Consider the following 19,869-nt stretch of genomic DNA (forward strand, 5'->3'; position numbering starts at 1 on the left):
AGTGCTGGATGTGGATCAAATGAGTCTGTGCTTGTACTGGCTGATGATCCAGCATCTCCTCTACTGACAAACGTAAGCATAGCACCTATAAATTATAGATAACAATACTATTATTAATTTTATCATCTGCATCAGGCCCATTCAAAGTGGCTCCCCCAGATTTCCTTTTATACATTCTCAAATCTGAAATACTATTTATACTATGGCTTGGCTGAATACTTGATGGTTATTATTTACTGAGAGATGTGTATCCATATTACCCGGTATGCCCAGCTAATCAACATGTTAAATTCAATATATAAATCAATAGTCAATGTCAATCCATTGATTTCCATCTTTTATTAGTCCAGAGTTGTAACTAAAACCTTGACTGAGAGACTAGATAATCATTGTGTTGTTTTAAAATGATGTGCACCTATGAGGAGTGCCATCACGCCCGTATATGGTCTGGACGGGTCCTCACAGAGGTTGCTGCTGGAACGCGTGAGTTTCATTTTGTGCACGTGCATATGAACGCATGTTCAGGCGCGACGAGGTTATGTTTTCCGAGCTGCCGTTAATAAACACCGTTGCCCGTTGGCGTTTTATCAAACTTAATAAATAGTTGTATTTCACTCTCACTTTTGTCAGGCACAAAGTCACAGAACACAGTCCCGGAAGTGGCTGGAAAGCAAGCAAGATACAGACAGACCAAGAGATGCACTGCCCAGCTAGGTTAGCAAGACAGACAGACTAGAGAGAGATGCACTGCAAGCTAGGAGATCAAGTTAACGTTACTGTTATTGGCTGACATCAAACTTGGAGAGGAGAGAACACACGTTTACCTGATTGCTGTTCCCGCAATTCACTCTCATTGTGTTTTTTTCTTTCTCTTTTCGTGACCAGAAGGATAGTTCCGCTTCATCCTCTCATCAAAGTTGTAAACATTAACACCCGCTTTGACATGAGGGGGAGGCGGGGCCCTTGCATAATTTGCAGGGTCCTACGCAACATGCGTAGTGAGCGTATAGGGCCGGCCGGCTCTGTGTACGTGTCTGCGTTTGTGCATATGCGTATGTGTGTGTGTTGCTTGCGTGTGGAATGTGTGTGTTTTACATGTGTTGAAGCATGTTTCTGATTTGGGGCGTACAATCAGACATGGAGTCGACTGCCAACTCCCCATATGGTAGTGCCAATTAGGACATGGAAGTTTGGAGTGGATACAGGAATGAACCTGAGGGAGATTTGGCATGGGTTTAGGAATGAGATGTTGTGACGAGTGGGAGAAGGGAAGGGAGAGAAAATAATGAGATGTTGTGACGGACGGGAGAGAAAAAGAATGAAGGGAGAGTAGAAGAATGAGATGTTGTGACGAGTGGGGGAAGGGAAGGGAGAGAAGAAGAATGAGATGTTGTGATGAGTGGGGGAAGGGAGAGAAGAAGAATGAGATGTTGTGATGAGTGGGAGAAGGGAAGGGAGAGAAGAAGAATGAGATGTTGTGATGAGTGGGAGAAGAGAAGAGGGAAAGGCAAAGACAAAGGATGTCTCCTTTTGATTTCCTGTTATTGTCACAATTTGCCTAAAAGAGAGGCTGGCTCTCACATGGCGAGCTCCAGCAGTGTGCTTTTAGTTCGGAGGAGGAGCAAGAGAAGGAGGGATCAAATCATCAAATCAAATGTATTTATAAAGCCCTTCCTACATCAGCTGATGTCACAAAGTGCTGTACAGAAAGGTGTAGAAGCACGGTGGCCTAGAAAGGCCAGAACCTAGGAAGAAACTTAGAGAGGAACCAGGCTATGAGGGGTGGCCAGTCCTCTTCTGGCTGTGCTGGGTGGAGATTATAACAGAACATGGCCAAGATGTTAAAATGTTCATAGATGACCAGCAGGGTCAAATAATAATAATCACAGTAGTTGTCGAGGTTGCAACAGGTCAGCACCTCAGGAGTAAATGTCAGTTGGCTTTTCATAGCCGATCATTCAGAGTATCTCTACCGCTCCTGCTGTCTGTAGAGAGTTGAAAACAGCAGGTCTGGGACAAGTAGCACATCCGGTGAACAGGTCAGGGTTCCATAGCTGTACGCAGAACAGTTGAAACTGGAGCAGCAGCACGGCCAGGTGGACTGGGGACAGCAAGGAGTCATCAGGCCAGGTAGTCCTGAGGCATGGTCCTAGGGCTCAGGTCCTCCGAGAGAGAGAGAAAGAAAGAGAGAGAAAAAGAGAGAATTAGAGAGAGCATACTTAAATTCACACAGGACACCGGATAAGACAGGAGAAATACTCCAGATATAACAGACTGACCCTAGCCCCCCAACACAAACTACTGCAGCATAAATACTTGAGGCTGAGACAGGAGGGGTCGGGAGAGGCCAAACAGGCAGGGCCAAACAGGCAGGATATAACCCTACCGACTTTGCCAAAGCACCGCCCCCACACCCCTAGAGGGATATCTTTAACCACCAACCTACTATCCTGAGACAAGGCCGAGTATAGACCACAAAGATCTCCCCCACGGCACAACCCAAGGGGGGGCGCCAACCCGGACAGGAAGATCACGTCAGTGACTCAACCCACTCAAGTGACGCACCCCTCCTAGGGACGGCATGGAAGAGCACCAGTAAGCCAGTGACTCAGCCCCTGTAATAGGGTTAGAGGCAGAGAATCCAAGTGGAGAGAGGGGAACCGGCCAGGCAGAGACAGCAAGGACGGTTCGTTGCTCCAGTGCCTTTCCGTTCACCTTCACACTCCTGGGCCAGACTACACTCAATCATAGGATCTACTGAAGAGATGAGTCTTCAATAAAGACTTAAAGGTTGAGACCGAGTCTGCGTCTCTCACATGGGTAGACAGACCATTCCATAAAAATTGAGCTCTATGGGAGAAAGACCTGCCTCCAGCTGTTTGCTTAGAAATTCTAGGGAGAGTAAGGAGGCCTGCGTCTTGTGACCATAGCGCACGTGTAGGTATGTACGGCAGGACCAAATCGGAAAGATAGGTAGGAGCAAGCCCATGTAATGCTTTGTAGGTTAGCAGTAAAACCTTGAAATCAGCCATTGCCTTAACAGGAAGCCAGTGTAGAGACGCTAGCACTGGAGTAATATGATCACATTTTTTGGTTCTAGTCAAGACTCTAGCAGCCGTGTTTAGCACTAACTGAAGTTTATTTAGTGCTTTATCCGGGTAGTCAGAAAGTAGAGCATTGCAGTAGACTAACCTAGAAGTGACAAAACCATGGATACATTTTTCTGCATCATTTTTGGACAGAAAGTTTCAGATTTTTGCAATGCTACGCAATGCTATGTAATGCTATGTAGATGGAAAAGAGCTGTCCTTGAAACAGTCTTGATACGTTCGTCAAAAAAGAGATCAGGGTCCAGACAAACGTCGAGGTCCTTCAACATTTTATTTGAGACGACTGTACAACCATCAAGATTAATTGTCAGATTCAACAGAAGATCTCTTTGTTTCTTGGGACGTAGAACAAGCATCTCTGTTTTGTTTAACCTGTTGAGGACAGACGTTCCGCTAGCGGAACCCCGTTCCACCTGCGGAACCCCTAGCCAACAGCACGGCGTGAAATACAAAACCAACTAAAATACCACAATTCAATTTTCTCAAACAATCAACTATTTTACACCATTTTAAAGATAAGACTCTCGTTAATCTAACCACATTGTCAGATTTCAAAAAGGCTTTACAGCGAAAGCAAAACATTCGATTATGTTAGGAGAGTACATAGCCACAAATAATCACACCCATTTTCCATGCAAGCATATATGTCACATAAACCCAAACCACAGCTAAATGCAGCACTAACCTTTGATGATCTTCATCAGATGACACTCCTAGGACATTATGTTATACAATACATGCATGTTTTGTTCAATCAAGTTCATATTTGTATAAAAAAAACAGCTTTTTACATTAGCATGTGATGTTCAGAACTAGCATACCCACCGAAAACTTCCGGTGAATTTACTAAATTACTCATGATAAACGTTGACAAAATACATAACAATTATTTTAAGAATTATAGATACAGAACTCCTTTATGCAATCGCTATGTCCGATTTTAAAATAGCTTTTCGGCGAAAGCACATTTTGCAATATTCTGAGTACATAGCTCGGCCATCACGGCTAGCTATTTTGACATCCACCAACTTCGGGGTCACCTAAACTCAGAATTACTATTAGAAAAATTGGATTACCTTTGCTGTTCTTCGTCAGAATGCACTCCCAGGACTTCTACTTCAACAACAAATGTTGTTTTGGTTCCAAATAATCCATAGTTATATCCAAATACCTCCGTTTTGTTCGTGCGTTCAGGTCACTATCCGAAGGGTAATGCACGAGCGCATTTCGTGACAAAAAATTTCAAAATATTCCATTACCGTACTTAGAAGCATGTCAAACGCTGTTTAAAATATTTTTTATGCTATTTTTCTCGTAAAATAGTGATAATATTCCAACCGGGCAACGTTGTATTCATTCAAAGACTGAAAGAAAAACATAGCGAGTTCTCGTGACCGCGCATCTCCAGTCTCACTGTCCCCAGCCTGACCACTTACAAACTCTGCTCCTATACTTTGCCCAGAGACAGCAGACACCCCATTCCACTTTCTGGCGGCTTTAGAGAGCCAATGGAAGCCTTAGAAAGTGTCACGTTACAGCACAGATGCTGTATTTTCGATAGAGATGCAACAGAAGGACAACACATTGTCAGACAGGGCACTTCCTGCATGGAATCTTCTCAGGTTTTGGCTTGCCATATGAGTTCTGTTATACTCACAGACACCATTCAAACAGTTTTAGAAACTTTAGAGTGTTTTCTATCCATATCTACTAATTATATGCATATTCTAGTTTCTGGGCAGGAGTAGTAACCAGATTAAATCGGGTATGTTTTTTTATCCAGCCGTGAAAATACTGCCCCCTATCCCAAAGAAGTTAAAAGTAGAATATTTGCCGCAAATCCACTTCCTTATGTTGGAAACACAGGCTTCTAGGGAGGGCAATTTTGGGGCTTCACCATGTTTCATCGAAATGTACAGCTGGGTGTAAGGAAGGAGGAATGGAGGTGTTCACCAGGCTGGGACCGTGGTGTCGGGAGAGAGAGGGAAGTTGAGGGAACTTGTGACCCCGAGCGTGTATCGACATTTGTGCGCTGCAGGAGGGATCTCTATTGTCATTGAATGTTTTTCTTTGTGTTTTTAGGTGTGTTTGTCTGTTTTGTGTATATAGGCTTCATGCTCCAGCACTTTCACTTCTGTGAAGTCTTCCCTCCCCAGCTGGAGAGACAATCACTATTTCCCTCTCAGGAGTATTTTCATACAATTTATGTTCATTATCCAACTGCCCGCCCACATTTTCCTTCTAACGCACACAGTAGCAGTGTGTATTTATGTGTGAATATGCAGAGCCCGGCGGCAGTTAATGTAGACAAGCAAATGTAAAGTCTCTCATTCCCTTTGGGGGTGAGTGTCAATTCAACCTTGAGAGAGAAATAACACAAGAGAGAGAGAGTGAGAGAGACACAATACACTGCCTTCGGGTGTGAGGGGGAAGGGGAGGGGGAGGGGGAGAGAGTAAACATGCGTAAGATAAATGGCTGTTCGTCATGTTAGTTTACAGTTTATGGTGATTCTATGTAGTTATTTGTCTAATGTAGCCTATCCACTGCTCAACAACACCCATGTAGGATATATCTGGATACAGTATATCCAGTGACACAAACACATTCCCTCTCACTGGGCTCTCCTTCCACCCCATCCTCACATGGAGACACGACCCTCCATGCTCAGCTGTCCTGCTTTAGGACAGGGTTGGGGTCAAATCCATTTCAATTTCATTAAATGCTTTTCAATGAGGAAAATGTAGAATTGGAATTTAGGGCTCGATTCAATCCGTATCGCAGAAGATTAGCGTTAAAGGCAATGTTTCCCCGTACGTAGATACTGCATTCACGGTGAATGCTGCATATGTTGGCTCAATCGGAAATGACCTTTAAATTTCAACCACGCTACAACACAGATCTTCCACACTACAGACTGAATCTAGCCCTTGGTTTACTTTCTGAATTGACTGGAATTAATATTTTATTGACCCCCAACCCTGGTCCCCATGCTCCCCTGTCCTGTCCCATATCCAGCCCCATGCTCCCCTGTCCTGTCCCATATCCAGCCCCATACTCCTTTGTCCTGCCCCATGCTCCCCAGCTAGCAATGAGGAATCGGCCCAAAAGCGGTCCTCTTCTGGGGGGCCGGAACTGATTGAATCGGCCCGGAATCGGGTGTCGGACTTGGCCCGGAATCAAAATGAATGACTGCCCAGAATCGGCCCAAGTACATCGGGCCGTTTCCGTCTACTGGAATTCAGCCGACTTTGCCGGCATCTTACCAGAATCCCCCCAGAATCAGCCTGATGCAAATTTAAATAAATGTATACAAAATTACCAGATTTTTGTAATTTTCAATATTACTATTATACATTTTATACATACAAATTTTACCCGTCCACAAAAATGTTTTGTCTCTGAGGAAAGACCATACACCTGGTAACCGTGCATGCGCCTAGCCCAGCACAGGAGTCACTACAGCGCGATGGGACAAGGACATCCTGGCCGGCAAAACCCTCCCATAACTCAGACGACGCTGGGCCAATTCTGCGTCACCTAATGGGTCTCCCGGTCGCGGCCAGCACGGGTCTCAATCCAGCATCTGTAGAAACGCAGTTTGCACTGCGATGTAGTGTCTTAGACCGCTGCACCACTCGGGAAGTTCAAAATGCAAAAGTTCAAAATGCAAAGCTTTTCATTCTTATCAGTTGCCTTGCACAAAGTATCAAAATACTAAAATACTACACAGGACTATTAAAGAATTTCATTTAAATGTTCATTGTATACACCTACGACAACATCCGATGAAATTGCAGAGCGCGAAGTTCAAAATACTAAAATCGTAATATTAAACATTCATGAAAATACAAGTGTCATACATCATTTAAAAGCTTAACTTCTTGTTAATCCAACCGCGTTGTCAGATATCAAAAAGGCTTTACGGCGAAAGCATACCATGTGATTATCAGCACCCCACACAAAACAGCACCCCACACCAAAATACTTTTTCAACCAGCACATGCATCACAAAATCACAAACAGTGATTAAATCAATCCCTTACCTTTGAAGATCTTCCTCTGTTTGCAATCCAAAGGGTCCCAGCTACACAATGAATGGTCATTTTGTTCGATAAAGTCCTTCTTTATATCCAAAAAAGTCAGTTTAGTTGGCGCCAATGATCTCAGTAATCCACTCTTTCAACATGCATACAAACGAACCCAAAAAGTTACCAGTAAAGTTCATCCAAACAAGTCAAACGATGTTTCTAATTAATCCTCAGGTACTCTAATATCTAAATAAATGCTAATATTTAAGACGGAGAATAGTATGTTGAATAGGGAAGATAAATAACGAAGTGCACGCACCTCATTCCCACGCCAACAAGACCACTTTTCTAATGAGAGACTCCTTGGAGTTCTTCAAACTACTTGTTCATTTTTCAAAAACAAGCCTGAAACCGTTTCTAAAGACTGTTGACATCTAGTGGAAGCCATAGGAATTGCAATCTGGGTCCTATCTATTTGTATATCTCATAGGAAACCATTGAAATAACCTGTGACCCCAAAAAAAGAAAAGTTTCCGGATGGATTTTCCTCTGGTTTTTGCCTGCCATATCAGTTCTGTTATACTCACTATTTCACTCATACTCACTCATTATTTTAACAGTTTTAGAAACTTCAGAGTGTTTTCTATCCAATGCTACCAAGTATATGCATAGCCTAGCTTCTGGGCCTGAGTAACAGGCAGTTTACTTTGGGCACGTCAGTCATCCGAAATTCCGAACAAAAAACAGTCTCCAAAACAGGTTTTAACTAGGCAAGTCAGTTAAGAACAAATTCTTATATTCAATGACGGCCTAGGAACAGTGGGTTAACTGCCTTGTTCAGGGGAAGAATGACAGATTTTTACCTTGTCAGTTTGGGGATTTGATCTTGCAATCATTTTGGTTGCTAGTCCAACGCTCTAGCCACTAGGCTACTGAGTGCCCTGACTCTTAGCCTGAATCGGCCCAGATCCACTGGGCTAGCTGCCCCTTCTCCAGCCCCATGCTCCCCTGTCCTGACCCCTACTCCAGCCCCATGCTCCCCTGTCCTGACCCTACATCCAGCCCCATGCTCCCCTGTCCTGACCCCTACCCTCCAGCCCCATGCTCCCCTGTCCTGCCCCTACCCTCCAGCCCCATGCTCCTCTGTCCTGCCCCTACCCTCCAGCCCCATGCTCCCCTGTCCTGCCCCTACCCTCCAGCCCCATGCTCCCCTGTCCTGACCCTACTCTCCAGCCCCATGCTAACTCCAGCCCCATGCTCCCCTGTCCTGTCGCTACTTCCAGCACCATGCTCCCCTGTCCTGCCGTTACTTCCAGCACCATGCTCCCCTGTCCTGCCTCTACATCCAGCCCCATGCTCCCCAGGAGGACCAGTGTTTCTCTGGCTGCTGAGGTTACATTGAGTCACAGCTGGCCCCTCAGTCCTCACCAGGACACACACTCCACTGCTCTGCTCTGTCTGTTGGGAGACTACATACACAGATGGTCCAGAGTCTGTTGTGTATGAGGAGGGACATTCTGTTTGATCTCTGAATTAGTACTCTACTTCTCTGAATTAGTACTCTACTTCTCTGAATTAGTATATACACTCCAAGCTCTTTGGTCAGAATGCAAGTGTTTAACAGAGTGGAATTTCTACCTTGCAATTTCTCTCAGGCTCACCTGTAAACATCACAACTGTAAATGTAAACAAGGACTACTCCAGGTTGCTGTGAGTTTGTCATTTTCAACTGTAGCTGTGCTCTTGTGTATTTGAGTGAGTATGTTGAGGGGCAGACAGCTGTTTCTATGTGTGTATGGTTGTGAATCGTGACGGGTATGGTTGCGTGCACATTTGTGCACGCTTGTACAAGTATGTGTTAGTGTGGAGGTTGGCAGGCTGGCTCATTCTAGTAACACAGAAAGTGATAGACATAGAATGATTGAGAAAGGGAAGGCCAGGATGTGGGGGGTTGGTAGGATGGTAGGGGGAGGCAGCTGGAGCCATATGCCCATGTTGGAGGCTCTCGCATGGGCAGGTGGTGGTATGACGGCTCCAGGCTGCTAGTTCTTTCCATGGAGCTCCAGGCCTTTGAGTGCAGAAAGAGGCTAATCCTGACTGCAAGGCAGAGGACACTCTGGCCATCTAACATGGTGCCGTCTCTCTGTTCACAATCACTTTCTGTTACTTTTTCACAGTCACACATAAACGTATTCCACCTCTAGCTCACACACAGTTGCACACGTGTGAACACACACACACACACACACACACACACACACACACACACACACACACACACACACACACACACACACACACACACACACACACACACACACACACACACACACACACACACACACACACACCTTCCCATTCCAGAGAGACAGCATGTTAACATCCAGGGGTCTGTTACCCAGATCTTCCTTTCACACGGCGATGACTAATTGACAGGTGTCACTCAAGATCCCGGCTAGCGCTGACAGATAAGAGAAACACAATGCACATTCAAGAAACAGAAAACTTGATTGGGCTTACACGGCAGAAACTTCCAAAAAGAACTCATTTAGGGTCAACAGGCGTTGGAGCACTCAGAAAAACAGGCAGACATATTTATCTTCTTACGCTCAGGCTGTATTCAAACACGTACTGACATCTGACGGATCCTCAGTGACGTCTTCCTCAGATGAAAAGATCCCCGTCCGTGTCGCACTGTGCAATAAATTACAAGTCACTTAGTGCCGTTTATTAGCCTCGGACTGGGTGATTGTACGGTATGTGTCTAAGTGTGTCTAGGGATAACAGATAGCAGAGGGATAACAGTGAGGGTTCTATAACGACGGTGTGTATAATGATGTCATGCAGGAGAGGAAAGGCCAGAGCCAGACAAGAGTCCAGACGGTTGAAGGACAAACTGCCTAATTGCTCTATGTGTTAATGTCAGCTCAACTCCTTTCCTCACTCTCAATATGACCTCATGATACTTATTCATACATGTCGGGTATGAAGTGTTAGTACTGGTGCAATACTCACTTTTCTGTTTTGGAAATATATTATATATATATATACTACCATTCAAAAGTTTGGGGTCATTTAGAAATGTCCTTGTTTTTGAAAGAAAAGCACATTTGTTTTGTCCATTTTTAAAATAACATCAAATTGTTCAGAAATACAGTGTAGACATTGTTAATGTTGTAAATGACTAAACGGCTGATTTTTTTAACGGAATGTCTACATAGGCGTACAGAGGCCCATTATCAGCAACCATCACTCCTGTGTTCCAATGGCACGTTGTGTTAGCTAATCCAAGTTTATAATTTTAAAAGGCTAATTGATCATTAGAAAACCACTTTGCAATTATGTTAGCACAGCTGAAAACTATTGTTCTGATTAAAGAAGCAATTAAACTGGCCTTCTTTAGACTAGTTGAGTATCTGGAGCATCAGCATTTGTGGGTTCGATTACAGGCTTAAAATGGCCAGAAACAAATAACTTTCTTCTGAAACTCATCAGTCTATTCTTGTTCTGAGAAATGAAGGCAATTCCATGCGAGAAATTGCCAAGAAACTGAAGATCTCGTACAACGCTGTGTACTACTCCCTTCACAGAACAGTGCAAACTGGCTCTAACCAGAATAGAAAGAGGAGTGGGAGGCCCCGGTGCACAACTGAGCAAGAGGACAAGTACATTAGAGTGTCTAGTTTGAGAAACAGAAACTTAATTAAATAGTACCCGCAAAACACCAGTCTCAATGTCAACAGTGAAGAGGCGACTCCGGGATGCTGGCCTTCTAGGCAGAGTTCCTCTGTCCAGTGTCTGTGTTCTTTTGCCCATCTTAATCTTTTATTTTTATTGGCCAGTCTGAGATGTTTTTTTCTTTGCTACTCTGCCTAGAATGCCAGCATCCCGGAGTCGCCTCCTCACTGTTGATGTTGAGACCGGTGTTTTGCGGGTACTATTTCATGAAGCTGCCAGTTGAGGACTTGAGGTGTCTGTTTCTCAAACTAGACACTCTAATGTACTTGGCCTCTTGCTCAGTTGTGCACCGGGGCCTCCCACTCCTCTTTCTATTCTGGTTAGAGCCATTTTGAGCCTGTAATCGAACCCACAAATGCTGAACCCACTGGACTTGTAATACAGTGAATTATAAGTGAAATAATGTGTCTGTAAACAATTGTTGGAAAAATTACTTGTGTCATGCAAAAGTAGATGTCCTAACCGACTTGCCAAAACTATAGTTTGTTAAAAAGAAACTTGTGGAGTGGTTGAAAAACTAGTTTTAATGACTCCAACCTAAGTGTATGTAAACTTCCGACTTCAACTGTATATAAACTCAGCAAAAAAAGAAACGGACCCTGTCTTTCAAAGATAATTCGTAAAGATCCAAATAACTTCACAGATCTTCATTGTAAAGGGTTTAAACACTGTTTTCCATGCTTGTTCAATGAACCATAAACATTTAATGAACATGCACCTGTGGAACGGTCGTTAAGACAGATGGTAGGCAATTAAGGTCACAATTATGAAAACTTAGGACACTAAAGAGGCCTTTCTACTGACTCTGAAAAACACCAAAAGAAACATACCCAGGGTCCCTGCTCATCTGCGTGAACATGCCTTAGGCATGCTGCAAGGAGGCATGAGGCCTGCAGATGTGACCAGGGCAATAAATTGCAATATCTGTACTGTGAGACTCCTAAGACAGCGCTACAGGGAGATAGGACGGACAGCTGATCGTCCTCGCAGTGGCAGACCACGTGTAACAACACCTGCACAGGATCGGTACATCCGAACATCACACCTGCGGGACAGGTACAGGATGGCAACAACAACTGCCCGAGTTACACCAGGAACGCACAATCCCTCCATCAGTGCTCAGACTGTCCACAATAGGCTGAGAGAGGCTGGACTGAGGGCTTGTAGGCCTGTTGTAAGGCAGGTCCTCACCAGACATCACCGGCAACAATGTTGCCTATGGGCACAAACCCACCGTCGCTGGACCAGACAGGACTGGCAAAAAGTGCTCTTCACTGACGAGTCACGGTTTTGTCTCACCAGGGATGATGGTCGGATTTGCGTTTATCGTCGAAGGAATGAGCGTTACACCGAGGCCTGTACTCTGGAGCGGGATCGATTTGGAGGTGGAGGGTCCATCATGGTCTGGGGCGGTGTGTCACAGCATCATCGGACTGAGCTTGTTGTCATTGCAGGCAATCTCAACGCTGTGCGTTACAGGGAAGACATCCTCCTCCCTCATGTGGTACCCTTCCTGCAGGCTCATCCTGACATGACCCTCCAGCATGGCAATGCCACCAGCCATACTGCTCGTTCTGTGCATGATTTCCTACAAGACAGGAATGTCAGTGTTCTTCCATGGCCAGCGAAGAGCCCGGATCTCAATCCCACTGAGCACGTCTGGGACCTGTTGGATCGGAGGGTGAGGGCTAGGGCCATTTCCCCCAGAAATGTCTGGGAACTTGCAGGTGCCTTGGTGGAAGAGTGGGGTTACATCTCACAGCAAGAACTGGCAAAGCTGGTGTAGTCCATGAGGAGGAGATGTGTACACACACACACACACACACACACACACACACACACACACACACACACACACACACACAAAACCACTCTAAAACAGCAGTATGCACAGCATTCCTGACATGTACAGTACCTCCTCTATCCAAGGCAGGCCTTTTATGGTGACAGTGATCAATACCGCACATGTTTTATAGTGACTCCAGGAAGGCAGCTTCAAACATTCCCATCTCTAACTCTCACTCCCTTCCTTCTCCTCTCCTCTCCTCTCCTCTCCTCTCCTCTCCTCTCCTCTCCTCTCCTCTCCTCTCCTCTCCTCTCCTCTCCTCTCCTCTCCTCTCCTCTCCTCTCCTCTCCTCTCCTCTCCTCTCCTCTCCTCTCCTCTCCTCTCCTCTCCTCTCCTCTCCTCTCCTCTCCTCTCACACTATTGGAGACACTAACCAGGGGTCTGAGGAGCTCCAGCACAAGGGTTGTGTGCCTATGGGCCCTGGTGAAAAGTAGCAGGGAATAGGGGTCCATTTGTGACACATCCTACAGTACGTCTACTAACAGCCAACAGCCAAGCCTCCACTCCCTCCAGCGTTCAGCAGACCATTCTTGGCCTCCCTCTATCTGGGCTCCCAACCTTCCTGTGAGGGGGAAGGAAGGCAGGCGCTGTGGAGCTCCTTTTAAACCTCAGCCCAAGCTCTTGTTTCATGGTTGGGTTCAGTTCGACTCACAATGAGCCATGCACCATTGGAGCTACTTAGCAGGAAGGTGTGACTCTGTGCAGAAGGCAACCTGGCTCTGGACACCTGTTCCCTCACCACCCTCACCCCCCTCACACTACCCTGGAGGCAGGCAGGAGGGTTAGGGTTCTGATCCAGTGCCTTGCCTAATGTGGGTCTACGGTGTAACTCCGTGCTCCACTTGTTTTGGCCAGGCCGCCTGCTGGTTTAACTGGTCCAGTTGGACTGGCTGCCTGGAGCCCACGGCTAATTTACATAGACAGGCTTCATCTCTCCCACACACACATCCATTTTAATATAGCACTACACACAACACCACACCACACTACACTACACAATGCCATTTACACACCAGAACAACACCGTTAAGTCAACACAATCTGCACCTCACAGAGAGGAGCAAGAGGATTTATTCCCGGAGTGTTTGTGTGATAGTAAAATGTGTTCTGTGATAGCTCAGTTCCTATTGGGATTATTTTGGCTCCCCTCTCTGCTACATTTGAGCATCTTTTTCTTTGGTTTGATATCCTATTGTTGTACAGTACAGCCCTTCAAAATACCCCCATTTATTTCACTGTGCTGAAACTGTGTTGTTGGGTTGGAGCGTCTATTCATTTGGGGTATACCAGAGAATAGAATGGATCTAATGCATGTGGAGATTGCAGTCTGTCTCAATTTCAGAGAGAACACTTGTTTGGATTTAGGCTTTTCTATCTGTCTCCTCTCCGTAATTGATCTGTGACTCCTTCTGTTGAACTTGAATTCTAACTGTACTATCTCTACATTCCCTGTCAAAATCCTCTCACTCATCCGCTTTCATGATAAGAAATTGCGCGCTCATATTTCTTTGCTTCCTTCAAAATTTTTGAGACATATTGGTAGACAGTACGTTATGTATAATGTCCTTTCATATTTGACTAATTCTTTCTTTCTTTCTCTCCCTCTATCTCTCATCCCCCTGTCTTCATCACTCCCTATTCTTCTCTCTCCCTCTCTCTCTCTCTCATCCCTCTGTCTTCATCACTCCCTCTTCATCTCCCTCTCTATCTCTCTCCCTCTGTCTTCATATCTCTCTCTCTCTCTCTCTCTCTCTCTCTCTCTCTCTCTCTCTCTTCATCACTCCCTCTTCATCTTGCTCTCGCTCTCTTTCTCTCTCTGTGTGTCTCTGTCTCTCTCTCTCTCTCTCTCTTTGTGTGTGAAGAGTCTGTGAGCAGGTGAGTGCGGGACCCTGTCTGCCCCACTGTCCAGTGACATAATGAGCTGGAGCTTCCTCACGCGGCTGCTGGAGGAGATCCACAACCACTCCACCTTCGTGGGGAAGCTGTGGCTCACCGTGCTTGTCGTCTTCCGCATCGTCCTCACCGCCGTCGGGGGAGAGTCCATCTACTACGACGAGCAGAGCAAGTTCGTCTGCAACTCGGGCCAGCCGGGCTGCGAGAACGTCTGCTACGACGCCTTCGCACCGCTATCGCACGTCCGCTTCTGGGTCTTCCAGATCATCCTGGTGGCCATGCCATCTCTCATGTACATGGGCTACGCCGTCAACAAGATCGCCCGGCTGGACAAGGGCGGGGGAGGGGTGGCCACTGAGACAGGGGGAGGGGGTGGAGGGGGCTACACCCATCGGAGGCCCAAGAAGATCTGCTTCGGGGCGCGGCAGCACCGGGGTATAGAGGAGGACCAGGACCAGGACCAAGAGGATGACCCTATGATCTACGAGGTGCCTGAGCCCGAGCCCCCTCGCCGGGTCGACCCGCTAGCCCCACGGCCCAAGCCCAAGGTACGCCATGACGGGCGGCGGCGTATCCAGGGTGACGGGCTGATGCGTATTTACGTGTTGCAGCTGGTGACTCGCACGGCGCTGGAGGCGGGCTTCCTGGCGGGCCAGTACCTGCTGTACGGCTTCCGCGTCATTCCCGTGTTCGTGTGCTCCTTCAAGCCCTGCCCCCACAGCGTGGACTGCTTCGTGTCGCGGCCCACGGAGAAGACCATCTTCCTGCGCATCATGTATGGGGTCACGGTGCTCTGCCTCACCCTCAACGTGTGGGAGATGCTGCACCTGGGCATCGGGACCATCTGTGACATCCTCCGCCGTCGCCGCTGCCCGCCCCAGGAGGACGAGTACCAGCTGGGGCTGCTGGGACCCAGCGTGGGGGTCTCCGTGGGGGTGCCAGTCCCGGAGCCGGGCACGGGGGGAGGGGTGGTGGGGGACGGGGGTGCTGACTACGTGGGGTACCCGTTCTCGTGGAACGCCCCGTCGGCTCCGCCGGGCTACAACATCGTGGTGAAGCCAGAGCAGATCCCCTACACGGACTTGAGCAACGCCAAGATGGCGTGCAAGCAGAACCGGGCCAACATTGCCCAAGAGGAGCAGCAGCAGTTTGGGAGCAACGAGGACAATTTCCCCACGGGAGGGGAGGCCCGTGTGGCCCTCAACAAGGACATGATCCTGCATGCCCATGACCAGCTAGAGGCAGCCATCCAGGCCTACAGCCAGCAGCACAGGGCAGAGGAACACCTGGTGGACAACCATGATGACAAGCCCCGAAGCAACATCACCCAGGCCCAGGCCCAGCCGCACCCTCACAAGGAGCGCAAGCACCGCTTCAAACACGGCAAGGGGGGCAGCAGTGGAGAAGGGACTGGGAGCAGCAGCAACAGCAGTAGCAGCAAGTCAGGGGTGGGCAAGCCTTCTGTGTGGATTTGACCCTGTACACACACAAATAGACAAATACACACACACACACACACACACACACACACTCCAGCCCTGGCCTGAGCCAGCACTGACGGAGCCCCATATCCCTGTAGAGTATGTGTCAGTGAGGGAAGGGCTGGCCCCGAAAACGCCAGGACCGGCCCTGAATGGAGGGCTGAGGTAGTGGGATGTCATGTTGTTTTTCTGTGGATATTTCAACACCATGTTGTGCCTTTAAAAATCCCACAAGCTGGAGGAGACTAGCCTACAGTCTTAGTATGTCAGTGTGGACAGGTGAGGACAGGTGTGTCAGGAACATTAGTGATTTTGTAGCAGGCGGCAGTTTGTCTGGGCTGTCGCTGTCTAACCTAAAACACCCCGACACAACTCTCTGAAACAGTCTCTATTGTTTCTGAACTCTTCCAGTTCTGAAGCAGACACTTGTTCTCTGTTGTCTTTCAACTGTCCCGTCTTCCAGTAGCCTGATTACTCACACTAAATGATTCTGTAGTTCTCTGCATACTTTAGTCTGAGCCTGCCATCGTTGAAGTCATTTGTGGTGACGAAGGGCACATGGGGCATTGTACAAAACAAAGTCATCAGCGACTGGATCGTCTCTAACCACTCAGAGCCCATGGGCGCCGCTTTACCCATGTGTGTTCTGGCTCTGGCCCAACCCATCGGTTTCTGGACCAATCAGATGGCCTCGAATGTGTTTGCATTCGGTGAAGGGTGCTCAGATCCAGACTTATTGAGGAGAAGAAACTAACATCCGTGGGTGTGGCATAGCGTCTGGCCGGAGCAAGGATTCTGGGCAACCAGGCAAGTCTTCCAGAGGATATTGGGCTGAGAAAATTACTATATCTTTATCACCATCTTTTTTTTCTGATGCATTTATTTATATCCCGTCCGTTCTATTGGTGATCCTGATTTCATTCCAGATTTCGATCAAGCTAATCTGTTGGCTGACTTTCTGCAAAGTCACAGACTTTGTAATACATTGGCATCAGAATGAATGGATATCATAATGCAATGAATGACATCGTAATACAAAGACAGTTTAAACAATGACTTTATAATGCAATGACATCATAATTAAATGACATCATAATGCAATGACTTCATAATGCAATGACTTCATAATGCAGGGATAATAATGAAAAGGCCAATCATAATGTGGATGTTCACCTTCCCTGAAGGCTATTGTGTAACTATTATCTCTCCAAGGTCACTGATGTTTAGTGTGTGCGACTTCATATTTGACCCAGGCCAAGTCTTTGAGTGCATGCATCTTCCAGGTGGAGGGACAGTTGATGGCTTGATCAGATGAAAGTGGTCAGGGATATGGTTGATGTAGACGGAGTCTGGTGAAGAGTGCTACTCTAGTACCCACTGGAGTTCCCCCTCCTTCACAATGTGTATGAGAATAAATTATTCTCACCATTAATTAATACCACTTATTGACAACTCCTTCTGTAAACCTGCAATCTTTTCACTTTATTTTCTCTGTGTTTCTCCATCTCTAGTTCTCTCCAGTTTGGACCTGTGTAAGGTTTCTCAGTACTGGGTTGACATTTTATCTGTCTGGTTATTGAGTGCCCCCTGGTGGTACAGCTTTTAAACTAAGGATTTATCATCCCCTTAGTACAATATTGCTTACTTTAATTTGTTATCTTACTAGTACTTACTAATGTCGAGTTACCAATGATCACCCAGCATTCCAAACACCTGCGTTAGTCTCTCCAGTTACACAGTAGGCCACTGTTTCCCTTCCAACCTCTTCCTTACAAGAGTCTTCCGTACAGTGTTCTATATGAGACCAACAAAGCTGCAATAAAAACAGCTCTCTAAGCTAGCTGTGTTGATGATCTGCCTCTCTGTTCTCCTCTGTCCAAGTATTTCTCTGAACTGCCATATAGGCTGCGATGCGATCCTAAATAGCACCCTATTCCCTATGGGCCGTGGTCAAAAGTACTGCAATATATAGGGAATAGGTTGCCGTTTGGGATGAAGCTATAGAGACCAAACACTGTTCGTGTGATGAAGGCAGCGTCACTGCCAATGCCAAGACAACGTTAGGCTACTATGCAGCCAGGTTGTGATGCAGCTTTGCCAAGGAATACTGTGGCCATGATACCTGAATCACAAAGGAGAAGAACATGTGTATGACCAATCCTTTGTATTTTTTGTAAAAGTCGCAATTTTTTTTATTATGTGTAAGTGTGTTTTGGTGTGTTTTGGGAGGTCTAATGTAGCAGAGGTAAAATTGGTTTGCGTTTTTTTTTTGACCAGTCGTGTTTTTCAAACAACTTTTTTTTCTTCAATAAAGATTTTTAAAATTAACAATAAAGATTGTATTTACAGATATCTTCTAGAATTGGTTCTTTTATTGCCTTCAAATTGTAAAGATAATATATTTTTTATAGGTACAGTAGTTGTGTATCATGTTGTTGATGTGTAAAATAAAAAATACAATTGCCAAATGTATCCTTGTATGGAAATAGACTCATATTTGCAATGTAGCAAACTTCTGGGCCCATATTCAGAAATCATCTCAGGGTAGGAGTGCTGATCTAAGATCAGTTTGGCCTTTTAGATTGTAATTACACTCAGTGTACAACACATTATGAACACCTGCTCTTTCCATGACATAGACTGACCAGCTGAATCCAGGTGAAAGTTAGGATACGTTATTCATCCCACTTGATAAATCCACTTCAATCAGTGTAGATGAAGGGGATGAGACTGGGTAAAGAAGGATTTTTAAGCCTTGAGACAATTGAGACATGGATTGTGTATGTGCCATTCAGAGGGTGAATGGGCAAGATAAAATATTTGAGTGCCTTTGAACAAGGTATGGTAGTAGGTGCCAGGTGCACCGGTTTGTGTCGAGAACTACAGCGATTTTGGGATTTTCATGCTCAACAGTTTCCCGTGTGTATCAAGAATGGTCCACCACCCAAAGCACATAGTCAACTATACAGAACTGTGGGAAGCATTGGAGTCAACATGGGTCAGCTTTCGACACCTTGAAGAGTCCATGCCCTGATAAATTGTGGCTGTTATGAGGGAAAAATGGGGGGTGAAGGTATTCTTAATGTTTTGTACACTGAAGATCAGCGTTACTACTCTGAGACGCTTTGTGAATACGGGCCCTGGTCTGTATCTTATTAAAAAGTTCTGAGTAGTGAGTAGTGCTGACCAGCTGTGTGTATAGAAGCGTACCAGGTTTTGGGAATGGGGGAGAAACTGCCAAGTCTTTCTTGGCCCTGCTTGACAGTAACTTTTCCCAATTTTAGGACTAATAATCCTGCTCTTTCTGTCCTAGTTGTAGTGTTGGTTTATTAATGGGTAGACCTTTCTCCTGATAGGACTCTCTTAAATCTCATTAGCCTATGTAAACTAACAGTACTTCATAACCTATAGTAACCAATTCAAATAAAAAAAAGCACTCCTTGTAAGTAATAATCCTATATTCTATTGCACATGTTCAGTGCCATGTGTCCATGGTGATAAGGCAGGCATAAATGACAGGATCTACTCCGTCCAGTCAGCTTCTCCTCTGGCAGTGATTGGCTGATTGGCATGGATGCCAGGCAACCACTCACTCTGCTCTGATCCCAGCAAGCCGCAGGTGAGTTATATCAACCGCCCAATGAAATCAAATCACATTTTATTGGTCGCATACACATATTTTGCAGATGTTAACGCAGGTGCAGCAAAATGCTTATGTTTCTAGCTCCAACAGTCTAGTAATACCTGACAATACAAAACAATGCACACAAAT

General features: G+C 46.1%; 1 protein-coding gene across 2 annotated transcripts in view; it reads left to right on the forward strand.

The window, feature by feature from the left end:
- LOC106607256 (gap junction gamma-1 protein) overlaps nucleotides 1-18,569 on the forward strand; it is a 57,386-nt gene extending 38,817 nt beyond the window's left edge. For both annotated transcript variants that reach the window (XM_082976634.1, XM_082976633.1), the window contains exon 2: nucleotides 14,586-18,569. In XM_082976634.1, coding sequence (XP_082832760.1) covers nucleotides 14,640-16,091 — 1,452 coding nt within the window. In that variant the 5' untranslated portion in view covers nucleotides 14,586-14,639 and the 3' untranslated portion in view covers nucleotides 16,092-18,569. The remainder of the gene's footprint in view (nucleotides 1-14,585) is intronic.
- Nucleotides 18,570-19,869: the final 1,300 nt, after the last annotated feature.

The sequence above is a fragment of the Salmo salar genome, chromosome 06 (genome assembly GCF_965601325.2).
Source record: "Salmo salar chromosome 06, fSalSal1, whole genome shotgun sequence".
NCBI classification, from domain to species: domain Eukaryota; kingdom Metazoa; phylum Chordata; class Actinopteri; order Salmoniformes; family Salmonidae; genus Salmo; species Salmo salar.